We start from the raw sequence: 12,848 nt of genomic DNA on the forward strand, positions 1-12,848 counted from the left end.
AAGTTTCCTATTCTTGTCGTTCGCCCCGTATCTCTAGTATTTTTCTTCGGATAATGATTTGATTCGGAGTAACACTTTACCTAGCAGCAACAGTGGATATTTTTCTTCGGATAATATTTTGATTCGGAGTAGGGTCGTCTCAACAAGATTGGAGGCCTAAAACCAAATTTTAGAGATAGGCCATAAGTAAGAGTATCAACGACAAATTTAAAGGTCAGATAAGGACAATCAATTCGATGCAGTATGAAAATAAAAGTAACGAAAGAGAATAAGTCATGATAAAGAGATCTAAAAAGGAGTAGTAGCTATCACAGATAAATAATATAATCGAAGTACAAGAAATAATAGATAGTAGCAGAAATCAAAGGATAAGAAATTATAGAGCAAGATAAGTTGATATAATGATACCGAAAAGCGTTGCATTGCTTCAATATAATGATTGTTTGTTGTAATGCTTTGAAAAAGACAACTTGTAAGTCGTTGTAAGTTGCCGATTGAGAGACTTTTCAGTATTGAGAATACAAATAGTAAAAGAAAAAATGAAAAAGGTAAATATAAATAATAACGTGGTCCCGTATTAGTTGTTAAGATATAATAGAGACAAAAAAAAAATAACTACCCTACCATGTAAGGAAATAATTTATTAAAAATTATTTTGTTCTCTAATTATTACAACGATACTCATATTAAAGTTAATGTCATTTCGCTCCAAAAAATCTTTTTAAATTTAAATGCATACGTATCTTTTTTAATAATACATATACAATACATTTTGAGAAAATTACCCTCTATAGTCCCTCAAAATTTTTATTGCCCATATTTTTGCCCATTGATACAAAATGGCTCTCCGGCCCAAACATATTACATCTAATAGTCCAAAATATCTATTTTGTATATTTATTTGTATAGCGATAATCTATTTTGTATATTTGTTGTATATTGACAGTCTATTTTGTATATTGTTTGTATAGTGACAGTCTATTTAGTATATATTTTATATAGTGACAGTCTATTTAGTATATATTTTGTATAGTGACAGTATATTTTGTATAGTGACAATCTATTGTATATAAATTGTATAGTGGCAGTCTATTTAGTATATTTTTGTATAGTGACTGTCTATTTTGTATATATTTTGTATAGTGATAGTCTATTTAGTATATTTTTTGTATAATGACAGTCTATTTTTGTATATATTTTGTATAGTGACAGTCTATTGCATATAAATTGTATAGTGACAGTCTATTTTGTATATTTTTTGTATAGTGACAGTCTATTTTGTATATATTTTGTAATATACCAATATTCAAATCTATTTTCACCGAAAGAAATACATAAATACTCATATAAATATATACTAATGGTGGGCCTGAAACTATGATTCCTATCCAAATCAACTAATGACATATATGTGAAAATTTATTTAGTAAAAATCAAAGGATTTCCCCAGCAAAGAAAGTTAGCCCAGAAAAGAAAAAAAAAAGCAATAACAGATAGCTTGGGATTTTTATTCAAAGGGTGATTGCCCATCTCTATTTAGCCAATGATTTTCCTTTTCCACTTTTAAAACAAAATCAACATCCCTTAAATTCCTCGATATACGTACTATTATACAGTCATTTCTTCAGCATCAATCAACAACAACATCCAGATCTCTCTTTCTCTGTCTATATTTCTGTGATTTTAGTTCTTTTTTTGGTGCATAACAATTGAGGCAGTGATGATTTTTATCCGGATTCTGGGCTAACTGGATCGGGCATAGAGACTATGCGATCCGTATCTTGGATTGCCGGACGACCGGCGTTTCAAAGGTTTTTACTTTGCATGCAATCGGTGATTTTTTAGCCATGGCGTGGTCGCCTCTCTTTTCCGCGATGTGTCTTTGCAGATCTGAGCCTCTTAGTTAAGTACTTTGAATTGACCTAAAACTTCTTCTTCTTTGAATTTCAACTACTTTTTGTACTTTTAAGTGTTAGCTTATGCATCATACCAAAAGAATAAAGATTTTGAGGAAGATTTAGTTCTTTTGTGGTATGGTTGTGAAACTTTGAGGTCAAAAGTCAAAAGGAGTTGTCGGAGAATCGTCGGAGCAGCGGCTCAAAATAAAATCAAAGATGGAGGAAGAGAGTTCAAACTCTAATTCCAAGTCTTTGGCTGAACAGCGGTAACATCCGCTTGCCAAAGTAGTGGGGGAGTGGCGGTGGTGTCAAGACACTCTTAAGGAGACTAAAGCTGGGGAAACAGCTATGCATATACCTGTGGGCAGATGTATAATTACTTTTGTGCTAACTACTATAATTACTTTTGGGCTATAAAATGTATATAAAATTTTGGCCCAGACGGCTATAAATGAATTTTGCTCCATTTTGAAGGAAAAAAATGAGACCCCAAAAAGTTGGGGCCAATGCGATTGCTTTACCCCTTATAGTCGAGCCACCCATGATTCGGAGTAACACTTTACCTAGCATCAAACACTGTTGCAAAACTTGAAAATAGGTATGTTATCCTTTTTCCGTCAACCTCTTTTTTCTTCCTGCTTTTATTACTATCAAATACAGTGATTCAAATAAAATTCTCTCTCTGGTCCTTGATTATTATTATTATTATTATTATTTTAACTACACTAGCTCAAGGACTGTTTAATTCCGACCACATTCGTCTTATTTTTTTTCATAATTTTAAACAGAACCTCCAAGTTCTAATCTATTTTCTTCTTTCTTCTTTTCTTATGCTCTCATAGTGACAATTCCATAAATTTGCACAAAATTTTCATTGCATTAAGAACCCTTTCAGTAATAGAAGATGGCGTGGACGATTGCACGAGCAATAACTAGGCTGGGATATTATATCATTGGATTAGTAACATAGGGTACGACTAAACAGGATGATTAACACTGACGCTGAAGAAATCCAATGACACAAGGACAACTTGTCAATCAGTAATCCATTTCAAAGTACCATTAAAACCTGTTTGTTCTTGCGTCATTTTACTTCTGCTATATACACATTAACTGGATGTGGAATTTTGAGCACTGCTGTAGAAGTCATGCTTCATCTTTGCCAAAGATACAGTATGTTTGTTGTGTGATTATAACTAAACTCACTTGTGCTTCTTCCCACCAGCAAGAACGCGTTGAATCCCGGGACGGATTTATAGGTTATTTAGCAGGGCACGTGAACTCATGATTTCTCCGTCAACTTACGTATTTTATGTATGTATTTTCTAATATTGGTCTAAAATTATATGGCGGCACACATGCTAAATTGTGCACCAAGATCCGACTCTGGTCCTCTGCTGAAGTCCTGATTGAAAAGCAGCCTTGTTTGGAACTCGGAGACGAATGGGAACCAAGCAAGAACAGCCACGGGTGCAAAGATTAAGCAGATTTCTTTGTTTTTCTTCTTTCTTTTCTTACGTTTTCGTAGAGATAATTCAATAATTTACACAATATTTTCATCGTATAAAGAAAAAACCTTTCAGTATTAGGATTTAGGAGATGGCTTGGAGGAGGGCACGAGCAATAACTAAGTTGGTGGGATAATACATAATACAATATCATTACATTAACATAGGTATTAAACAAGATGCTTAAAACTGGATTCTGAAGAAACCCAATGGAGATTCACAGGAAACAATCAATAATCCATATGGAAGCACTTTTAATCTTTATCCTGTGGATGAAACAGGAGGCAAATCCACTTCTGAAACAAACATAATAGTGGATCAACTAAATATAAGAATGACATTGGACTATGTACTGCAGCAGCAAATGTAATTAAGGAAAATAAATCACATGCATTTAGAACCAAGATTCAGGAACAGTGAGTTTATCATCTCTCAAAACATAAACAAAATGAGGTTGGCATCTAATAATCCTTGAACAGAATAGGGAGATCTAACACATGTAATCTACCAAAAGTTTCAGCGTTTTTTTAAGATTGAAACCTACCAAAATGGTTCAGCTTAGAATTGTTCATGAGGTCTTATAATCTGTTCTTAGTATTTCCTGCCGCCAAAACCACTAGCACCACGACCATAGGTTGGGAGAGCTGCCACTGCCTGTGGTTCTGCAGCCTGCTTGACAACACCGGGAAGGTCAGACATGCCAAGAGCTGAAAGCATGTCAAGGGTCTCCTTGTCGACCTCAATCAAATCAGTCTTAATGGCAGACTCATCAGGAACAAAGTCCATACGTCTCTCACGCTCCTCCTCTTGCAATTTCAGGGAGATGCCTCTAACAGGCCCCTTCTGAATGCGCTTCATAAGGTGGGTGGAGAACCCAGCAATCTTGTTGCGGAGACGCTTTGAAGGAATTATGGCAACTTCCTCCAAGATCTTTTTGTTGGTGTGGAAATCCAAGGTCATCTTTGAGTAGTACCTCTCAATTACCTGTCTAGAAGACTTCTTCACGGTCTTGGTGCGTACACGACCCATCCTTGATTCTTCTTGCTACGAACCCTGTTAAATATATGAAATAAGAAAATCTACTTAAACACAGTTCATAAAAATCAGGATACTGGATCAGATCATTGTGAATCAATTAATATCAATGTACCAAATTAGAGTCAAGCATATCAATCAATCAACTACGCCTCAGTTGCAAACAAAGTTGGCATCAACTAAATGAATAGTTTGTGACTGTTCGCTTTCTATTCGGGCCTAAATAATTCCAATACTTCTTTGCTTGTAAATTATTGTCTTTTAAAGCAAATAAGATCTCTTTAACAGTAGAAGTTCTCTAAATCTCTCACTTGTCCCTACACAGGTGAACAAATCTTTACCTATGAAGCATATACAGCAAGAAATTATCATCAACGAACAAACATGGGTGGGTGTATTTATATAAAAACCAATAAAAATCAAGAAAAGATATAATGAAAAAGTCAAAACCCAAAAAACTCCTATTAGTGGGTTTTACACATCCTTGATAAACTTGTTGATATTCTTAAGCAGCTTTTATAATGCTACACTTTAATTAAAGAGATCAAAAGGAGAATTTCCCTTTACAAGACTGCAACATATTTCCCTTTACAGATCTACATAAAATTTTCAAGTTGAAGCAAATCCTTAATAAACAAGATCCAGTGCATTAGCTCCAGAGTTTATGCACCTTTCCGTATCAGTGCCCAACATATTCACAATGCGCATGCATAATCCAGATCTATTTGCATCACAAACACCTGTTCTTTTAACTGTTCTAAGCTAAAGTTTTAATACTACAAGCATCATTTAACAATCTCAATAATAGCATGTGGAGTGCTACCATATAAGAAGACAATAGCTAATGAACTAACCTCCTCCTATCGTCTTCAAATTAAAAATCTACTAAACTAAAAATTCCTAAACGTATTCGTTTAATCATATTACACATCCAACCCTTCAGTATTAGCCTAAAACAAAATCAGAAACAGGCACACATAGAATACTATGAACACACAACACAACCAAACATTCTCATTTTCTAAAATTAACTATCTTTCTCTTACTTTAGGAATATCAAACAGTCTTTTAACCTAAATAAGATTAAAAAAAATACATATAAACTGAAATAATTAGATACACAAACCGATGAAGCATGTAACAAGAATATGTTCACTAAGAATTCAAAATTGTGATCAAACGATATAGAAAGATGTATAAAATTCCTATAGACTAGGAGTAGAGGAACTTACTTGAAGATTTGGAGCGGAGACGACTCGAGTGCGGCAAGTGAGCAATGTTATGCTTGCAGCGGAAAAAATATAAGAGGGGAAGCTGAAGGGAATTAGGGTTTTAAGTTTCACTTGGACAGCATGGGCTGCTAAAAATTGCTATCTTTTTGGGCCTATTCTTTTGGGCCGCTCGTATGTCATAAAACTTGAAAAAAGAATAAATGGATTTTTGTATTTTATGATCTGATAATAATATAATATTTACAGTTAATATTTTTTGCTTGTAAAAACATAGTTCCGGAAGAAAATACATAGAGTAGTTTTTTTTATAAAAAAATTCAATATAGGAGTAAGAACGAAGCATAACGATTTCAAAATTTACTGATCATATGATGTGTAGAGAATTGATTGATATATATGATGTGCAGTTGAAAATATCACATGTTTTTTTAACTTCTTTTTGTTAATACATGTTTATTAACTTCCACAAAGAGAGTGTATAGTTATGGCAGATAATTCTATTATGATTGTATGAGCGGGTGTGTTTAGTGTGTCTCAGAAAAAAAAAATTATTCACACGGTGTTTATACCAATACTATAAATACTTTGCATGTATTTTATATACATTGGTGTCACTTAAAGTTAGTTTTGGTAAATTAACATGTGTTTGAATATATTATTTTTTATAATTTTAGGAAATAAGAGTTATTTAATACCCATTCATGTAATGTAAGGCATCACTTATGATTCCTAAAAATAAAAAAGGTAACAAATTCAGACATTATAATGGAACTCTTTAAAATTCAAATTAAGGAACCCACCCATGATCAAGAAAAAAAAACATAAAATGTTAAACGATAGCATACAAAAGTAAAATGTGTAATTGTTTGATATTAACCCCTAATGACTTTAACTCGGTGCATGAACAGCATGTAGAATAAAATCTTCCCATACCAGTTATGCTAAAAGAACTGTACATCTTTTTTGGCAATGAAACTTGGTCCTGGAAGGAAGTCCCTCCACATTAGTCCATATATCATATCCTTTCTCCCACTCGGGGGCGGATTTAGAGGGTTCACCGAAAAATTACACTGTATTTATAAGGCAATATGTGTTTTTTACATCTATATATTATCTTTTGAACCCTTTTGACACAGCCCAAAAGCATAGCTTAATGGTCAAGGGGGTTCAAGACCTTTATAAGGTTCAACTAGTGTGTTTTTCACTTTTCTTTTTTGAACATCCTTAGCGGAAATCCTGGCTGCCTCCGCCACTGCTCCCACTTGGCCCTTGCTAGTGATTCAAGTAATGTACGCTGTAGCCCCGTTGCAAATGAAAAATACAAAATTCAGGAAAGTAAATGAGCTTTGCAGCTCCCTTCTAAACCTCCAAAATACTCACCTGAAAATAGTTAGAAAGCAGCATCCAAGAGAATTCTCATGGGATCGTGAAGCATCCATTGTTTACTTGTTTTCACAAGGACAACAGAATTCTAGGTGAGCCGTGATTCATCATCTGCATGGATAACTTTCCTTTGGTGACACTGACACTGACCCTGTAAAACAGGTAGATAAGCACCTTCAGCATTTACTGGAGAGCTTAAAACAGCATACTATTTCATTGAACAAAATTAGTTTCCTACCACTTCCATTTTAAAAAACAAAACTCTTAAATAAATGATACATACATACACCTAAACGTAAAAGTTCATGCATGTAAAGGAAACAACTAGAGACATTCATTCTACTTGTCATTTAAATATATAAGCAAGTGGGATAGCCTTGTTTAGACAAAGCTTATATAAAGTGGATTGTGTTGGTTAGACTTCCATGTTTCCTGATCAAGAAGAAACTTCAAATCAGTAGCTTTCTTTACAAACAAAAAAAGGTTCACCTATTATGATCCTTTTGTGTCTCGTGACTACCATAATTCTTTCACATTTTGTTTTAGAAGAACAAGGGAGGTTCTATAGCCCATTTATATTGTAGGAAATAATAAAAGAGAAAGCTCTCCTGCTGAATCACCTTAAAAATTGGGCCTAGGGTTTATTGGACACACACTCAAGATATGTTTGGTATGACGGATGTTAGGGGCATCCCGAGGGAATTGGTATGACGGAAGTTATTTTTCAGAAAAATAACATCCATAAGAAAGTCATTTTCTAGTGTATGGTCGATACTTCCATCAAATGGGGGAAAATTACTTCCCTCACTTAGAGGCAGAAATCATTTTCCTTACACTCTAGACTTTAATCCATATAACTTGTTTCAACTAACATTTGAACATTATTATTAATCTTAAGTATCAAAAAATTACATCAGAACACTCTCCGATTTTCTATAATATGATTAATCTTTAAGATATATTTGCATTTGGAAAACATTTTCTACTTACCAACCAAACACACAAAACATTTTTCACAAAAATTATTTTCCATATTTTCCCGGAAAACAATTTCCATAGGAAATGACTTCCGTAATGCCAGACACTCTCAAAGAAAAACCAGATTTAAATACTATGGTTCGTAAGTTCATGCATTTGCTTTGTTTAAAAGTTAAGGGTCCAAACAACCTACTCTGCACCACACCGGGGTCATTCTCCCCATTTTTTACTTTTGGTTTTGTTTCATTCCTATACTGGGTATGTTGTTGTTGTTGGTTTTGTTTCATTCCTAATTTCTTTGAATATATCTGTCATTGGCTACTAACAGATATTGCAAATACTTCTACACACAATGCAACACCAAGGAATAGTAATTGCCTTTTGCAAGAAGATATCAATCAACATGCAATCTCACTACATACAACTGACATGAGAAAGTTAAGAATTTGTTATGAATTTTAACTTAACCAAACAAAATGCAGCATCTTGAGAATGAAAAGTATGTTTGACTTTACAAAGTTATGCTTTTGGAACACACAGATCCGTAAAGAAATTAAGTGTTGGTTATGCGTTTGTCTCACCGTCTAGAACCTCAGAAGGTAATTCCAGCCTTCCACTTTACCTTGCTGTATAATGCAGGTGGTCTTACACATTGGACCGACCAGTTCTTTTTCTGACTAACGCAACAAATAGTAACAATAACTGAAGTTGCTTCTGTCAAACTTTAGCTATCTTTTAAGGAAAAGTATTAGTTTTTGATAATCAAAAATACTAATGATAAGAATAAGCAAGTATTTACTGCTGGTTGTTGAGTCCCCTATACGTAAAAAGAGGGGAATCCTCTTAATACAAAAATCCACCATATAAATTATAAATGAGCTGATAAAGTCTAACATGCTCCCCTCCTCATATAATTCTTTAAGTTACACTAGAGCGTCAGCAAACTTAAAAATCTAAATTCTAGAGTATGAGCAGCAGCAGTTTGGCCAAAAATATCTTTGGTTCCTCAAAAATCTAAATTCTTCAGTTGTTCATGTTTTCAGCTCTCTTCCACATCATGCAGGTCGTGTTCTGTTATACCTTTGTAACCTAACTTCACCATATCAACCTGCTACACATTTTCCTTATAAAAAAAAAAATATTTGGTTAAGAATATCTTTGGTTCCTTTCTTTCCATAAAGTCCAACAAACACATGCTGGAATTGTTCTCTATATTCCTCAGCTCCTTAATAAGCTACTTTAAGCTGATGATGGGTTTTTTCCTTTTTCCCATTTATAGGAAAAGGTTCCAAGAAAGTGCTCTTACTGAAAATAAAGGTTGTGCTAAGACAAAACAACTCAAATACTTGATAAGTTATTCGGAAAAGAAAACAAAAAAGGTGTCAGCCAACTAGCTATATTTTACAATTTGGATAATCTAAGAATGAAAAAGATTCTCTCAAAGAAGAGAAAAGTAGAGAATTGTAAACTTATAAGAAAAAGGACACTCACCACACGTCATTGTTGACAAGAGGAATGACGGTGTGCAGGTGCCTTCTTACCCCTGGCTGGATGCCATAAGAATCTGACCTGGTGGTGTTATAAGGTGTACCTGATGGGCTTTGCTCATCATCGTTTTGGGAAAGGAATTGCCCAGAGTCCAGCTTGTTTACATAGTTTGTGATCACATCAAATGCTCAGAGGAAAAACGGATTTTCACCAGCTTCTTATGGTAAAACTATTATGTTGAGATAGCAGATACTCCTAATGCGATATAATACCTCTGATGCTCATACATGTTCATATCTGAAAACCAGATTTTAAACTAGTTTTTCCACCATTCTGAACCAAACATTTGGTTCAGAGAAAGGATCTTAAATCCTAAGCAGTCACATCTTTCACCAAAATTCTCCACATGAACATGATCCATTAGCAAAATGATGAAAACGATTAACATCTCTGACAATTATTTCCCTCCCTGTTACTTTTGAAGCAAACTTCATAAACGAATGACAGTCCCCGCAAATCCTGAGGTTCTTCATAATTCTTATAGGAGCATTTGAAGGCAAACACATCAACCCAAATGTAAAAGCAAGCTTCTCACTATGATGCCTTAGAAGCTCATGTTTTCTGCTCTCTTCCACATCATGCAGGTCATGCTCTGTTTTACCTTTGTAACCTAATTTCTCCATACCTACCAACAACTCATCCAATCTTGAATAAACCTCTATAATGCTCGGATGATTTCTCTCCCCGACCATGAATGTGTGAACCTTGTCTTTTATCTGTATCCAACTCTTGCCTCTTTCTTTCTTCGCTTCACTGTCTTTAAGAAGCTTTCTTGTTGATGCAACATCGCCCCACCTTCTCTTGGAAGCATATATATTTGAAAGCAAGACGTGGTTCCCAGCATTATTAGGCTCGAGCTCAAACAGATGTTTAGCAGCAATTTCAGCCACCTCAACATTTCCATGGACCCTGCAAGATGCCAAGACAGAACCCCACATGGAAGGTGTTGCAGCAAAGGGCATATTTTCTATGAAATCCGTAGCTTCTTCAACCAGGCCTTTTCTACCAAGAATGTCAACCATACATGAATAATGATATACATTGGGAGATATGTTATGCTCTTTCTTCATCTTGTCAAAATATATCCGCCCCTTGTCAACCAAACCCATATGGCCACAAGCAGATAGAACCGAGACATAAGTCACTTCAGTCGGGTAGAATCCCGCTAACTGCATTTTCTCAAACAATGTCATAGCCTCTAAAGGTCGCGCATTTCTAGCAAAGCCAGAAATCATTGAATTCCATATTACAGCATTCTTCGCCTCAGCGTTTGAAAACACAATATAGGCTTCATCAATACATCCACATCTTGCATATAAGTCTACAAGAGAGGAAGCCACGTAAAGATTGGCACCAAAACCAGTTTTCCGGACTATAGCATGCACCTCGTTCCCTTCTAACAAAGCAGCCAATGCAGCACAAGCAGATATAATAGAAGAAAGCGTAAACTGGTTATGCTCGACCCTCGATTTTTGTAGCCTGTGAAAAAACATTATAGCCTCCTCATATAGCTCATTTTGGACATACCCAGCAACCATTGAACTCCAAGTAACATCATTCCTCTCCGGCATGGAATCAAAAACCCGAAAAGCATCATTCATCAACCCGCATTTAGCATAAACATCAAGCAAAGCAGTAGAAACAAAAACATTTGATTCCAGTGATACCTTCAGTGCAAAAGCATGCAATTGTTTGCTTTCGAAAACAGCAAATTTGGCAGCACAAGCACAAAGAACACCTGAAACTGTGAACCCACTAAACTGCGTCCCTTCCCTTTGCATTTGAACGAAAAGATGGAGAACTTCTTCTCCATCTTTTTTCTGGATATACGAACCCATCAAGGTGTTCCAAGAAACAAGAGTTCTATGAGGCATTTCGTCGAACACTTTACGAGCAAAATCAACAATGCCGCATTTTGAGTACATATTTATGAGCATGTTTGTTGTCAATGTATCTGCTTCATATCCAAGCTTTATGATCTGGGAATGCACACATTGTCCATTCATTGCAGCTCTTTCCTTTGCGCATTCTTGTACTGTGCGGTGCAAAAAGGGTAGAATATTTGTATCTTTGCATTTCCAAACGCTGTCGAATTCTTCTTCCTCAGCTGCTTTCTGAAGTGTAGCATCTGCGACTGAGGATAGATTTCTCCTTTGAGCATAAAAATACGAACTGAAAATCTTGCATCTTTGCAAGGCTTTCATTTCATGCCTTTAACCAAAGAGCTCAAAGCATACCTGGAGTACCAAGTACTCATACGAGGAGAAAGAATCAGACGAAATACTTCATTTCCACTAATTAAATCAAATAATTTAAGTCAAATTACTAAATAGCCCTTCAAACTTGGCACATACACCTGTACTTGGCAAAAGTTGGGGTGGTCATGGTTCGCTATGGTGTCACTAATTGATTCACTTAGATGATTGCGAGTACATTGCTTAAATGGTCACTTAACTATTCAAAATTATCTTGTAAAGTTATCTTTCATTCGTTTGTATCAGAAAAGTCATTTAACTATACATATAGCACTCAGAACGTCACTCAACCAGATTTCTCAAATTTTTGATTGTCGAATACCTATTTTACGCTATAAATTATGAACTTTTATCTTGTTCTTCTTTTTCTTCTTCTTCTTCTAAATTTTTTAAATATTATATATTTTTTCTCTTTTTAATCAACATTATGAACCTACCTATAGAACAAATAAATTTTATTTAAAAATAATTAAAATATTATTTTTCTAGCATATATAATGTCGAAATAATAATATAATTGAGCGTAATTATGAAGAATATATAATGTATATTATAAAAGCACCTTTATTTTATATAATTATTTTCTATAGTACGTGCATGGAGTATATATTTAAAAAAAAAATTTCTTTCATTCTCAATTGTTTAAATAGATTTTTGAGTTTTTGTTGTTAATATCAAAATTATTATTTTGAACAAAATGGTCAAATAAAATTTCTACTAATTTTATTGTTCCAAAGTTATATATGCTTAAATACTATTTTTATTTTTTCTTATTTATAAATAAAATTTATTTATTCCAAGTTTAGTCCATAATATAAATTAAACAGAGAAAAAAATTATAATATTAAAAAGCTAAAAAATAAAAAAAGAAGATAAAAGTTGATAATTTAGAGGGTAAAATAGGTATTTGACGATCAAAAGTTTGAGAAATCTAGTTGAGTGATATTGGCATAGTTAAGTAACTTTGTTGTTACAAACGAAAGAAAAATGACTTTAGTAGATAATTTAGGA

At 34.2% G+C, this 12,848-nt stretch overlaps 2 protein-coding genes across 2 annotated transcripts; both read right to left on the reverse strand.

Moving 5' to 3' along the window:
- Positions 1 to 3,773: 3,773 nt before the first annotated feature.
- Positions 3,774 to 5,814, reverse strand: LOC104111288 (small ribosomal subunit protein eS17). The gene is made up of 2 exons (XM_009620964.4): positions 5,674 to 5,814; positions 3,774 to 4,459 (listed from the first exon to the last, which is right to left on the reverse strand). Exon 2 carries the CDS (start codon positions 4,433 to 4,435, stop codon positions 3,998 to 4,000), a length of 438 nt encoding a protein of 145 aa, XP_009619259.1. The 5' UTR covers positions 4,436 to 4,459; positions 5,674 to 5,814; the 3' UTR covers positions 3,774 to 3,997.
- A 703-nt stretch (positions 5,815 to 6,517) lies between these two features.
- LOC104111295 (pentatricopeptide repeat-containing protein At5g04780, mitochondrial) lies at positions 6,518 to 11,965 on the reverse strand. The gene is made up of 2 exons (XM_009620973.4): positions 9,526 to 11,965; positions 6,518 to 7,207 (listed from the first exon to the last, which is right to left on the reverse strand). The coding sequence occupies exon 1, from the start codon at positions 11,784 to 11,786 to the stop codon at positions 9,912 to 9,914; it is 1,875 nt and encodes a 624-aa protein (XP_009619268.1). The 5' UTR covers positions 11,787 to 11,965; the 3' UTR covers positions 6,518 to 7,207; positions 9,526 to 9,911.
- Positions 11,966 to 12,848: the final 883 nt, after the last annotated feature.

This window comes from Nicotiana tomentosiformis, chromosome 5 (assembly GCF_000390325.3).
Source record: "Nicotiana tomentosiformis chromosome 5, ASM39032v3, whole genome shotgun sequence".
In the NCBI taxonomy this organism is placed as follows: domain Eukaryota; kingdom Viridiplantae; phylum Streptophyta; class Magnoliopsida; order Solanales; family Solanaceae; genus Nicotiana; species Nicotiana tomentosiformis.

Bases quoted from the DNA above. Each gene is read 5' to 3' on its own strand.
- LOC104111288 (XM_009620964.4), bottom strand. From the start codon at position 4,435: ATGGGTCGTGTACGCACCAAGACCGTGAAGAAGTCTTCTAGACAGGTA.
- LOC104111295 (XM_009620973.4), bottom strand. From the start codon at position 11,786: ATGAAAGCCTTGCAAAGATGCAAGATTTTCAGTTCGTATTTTTATGCT.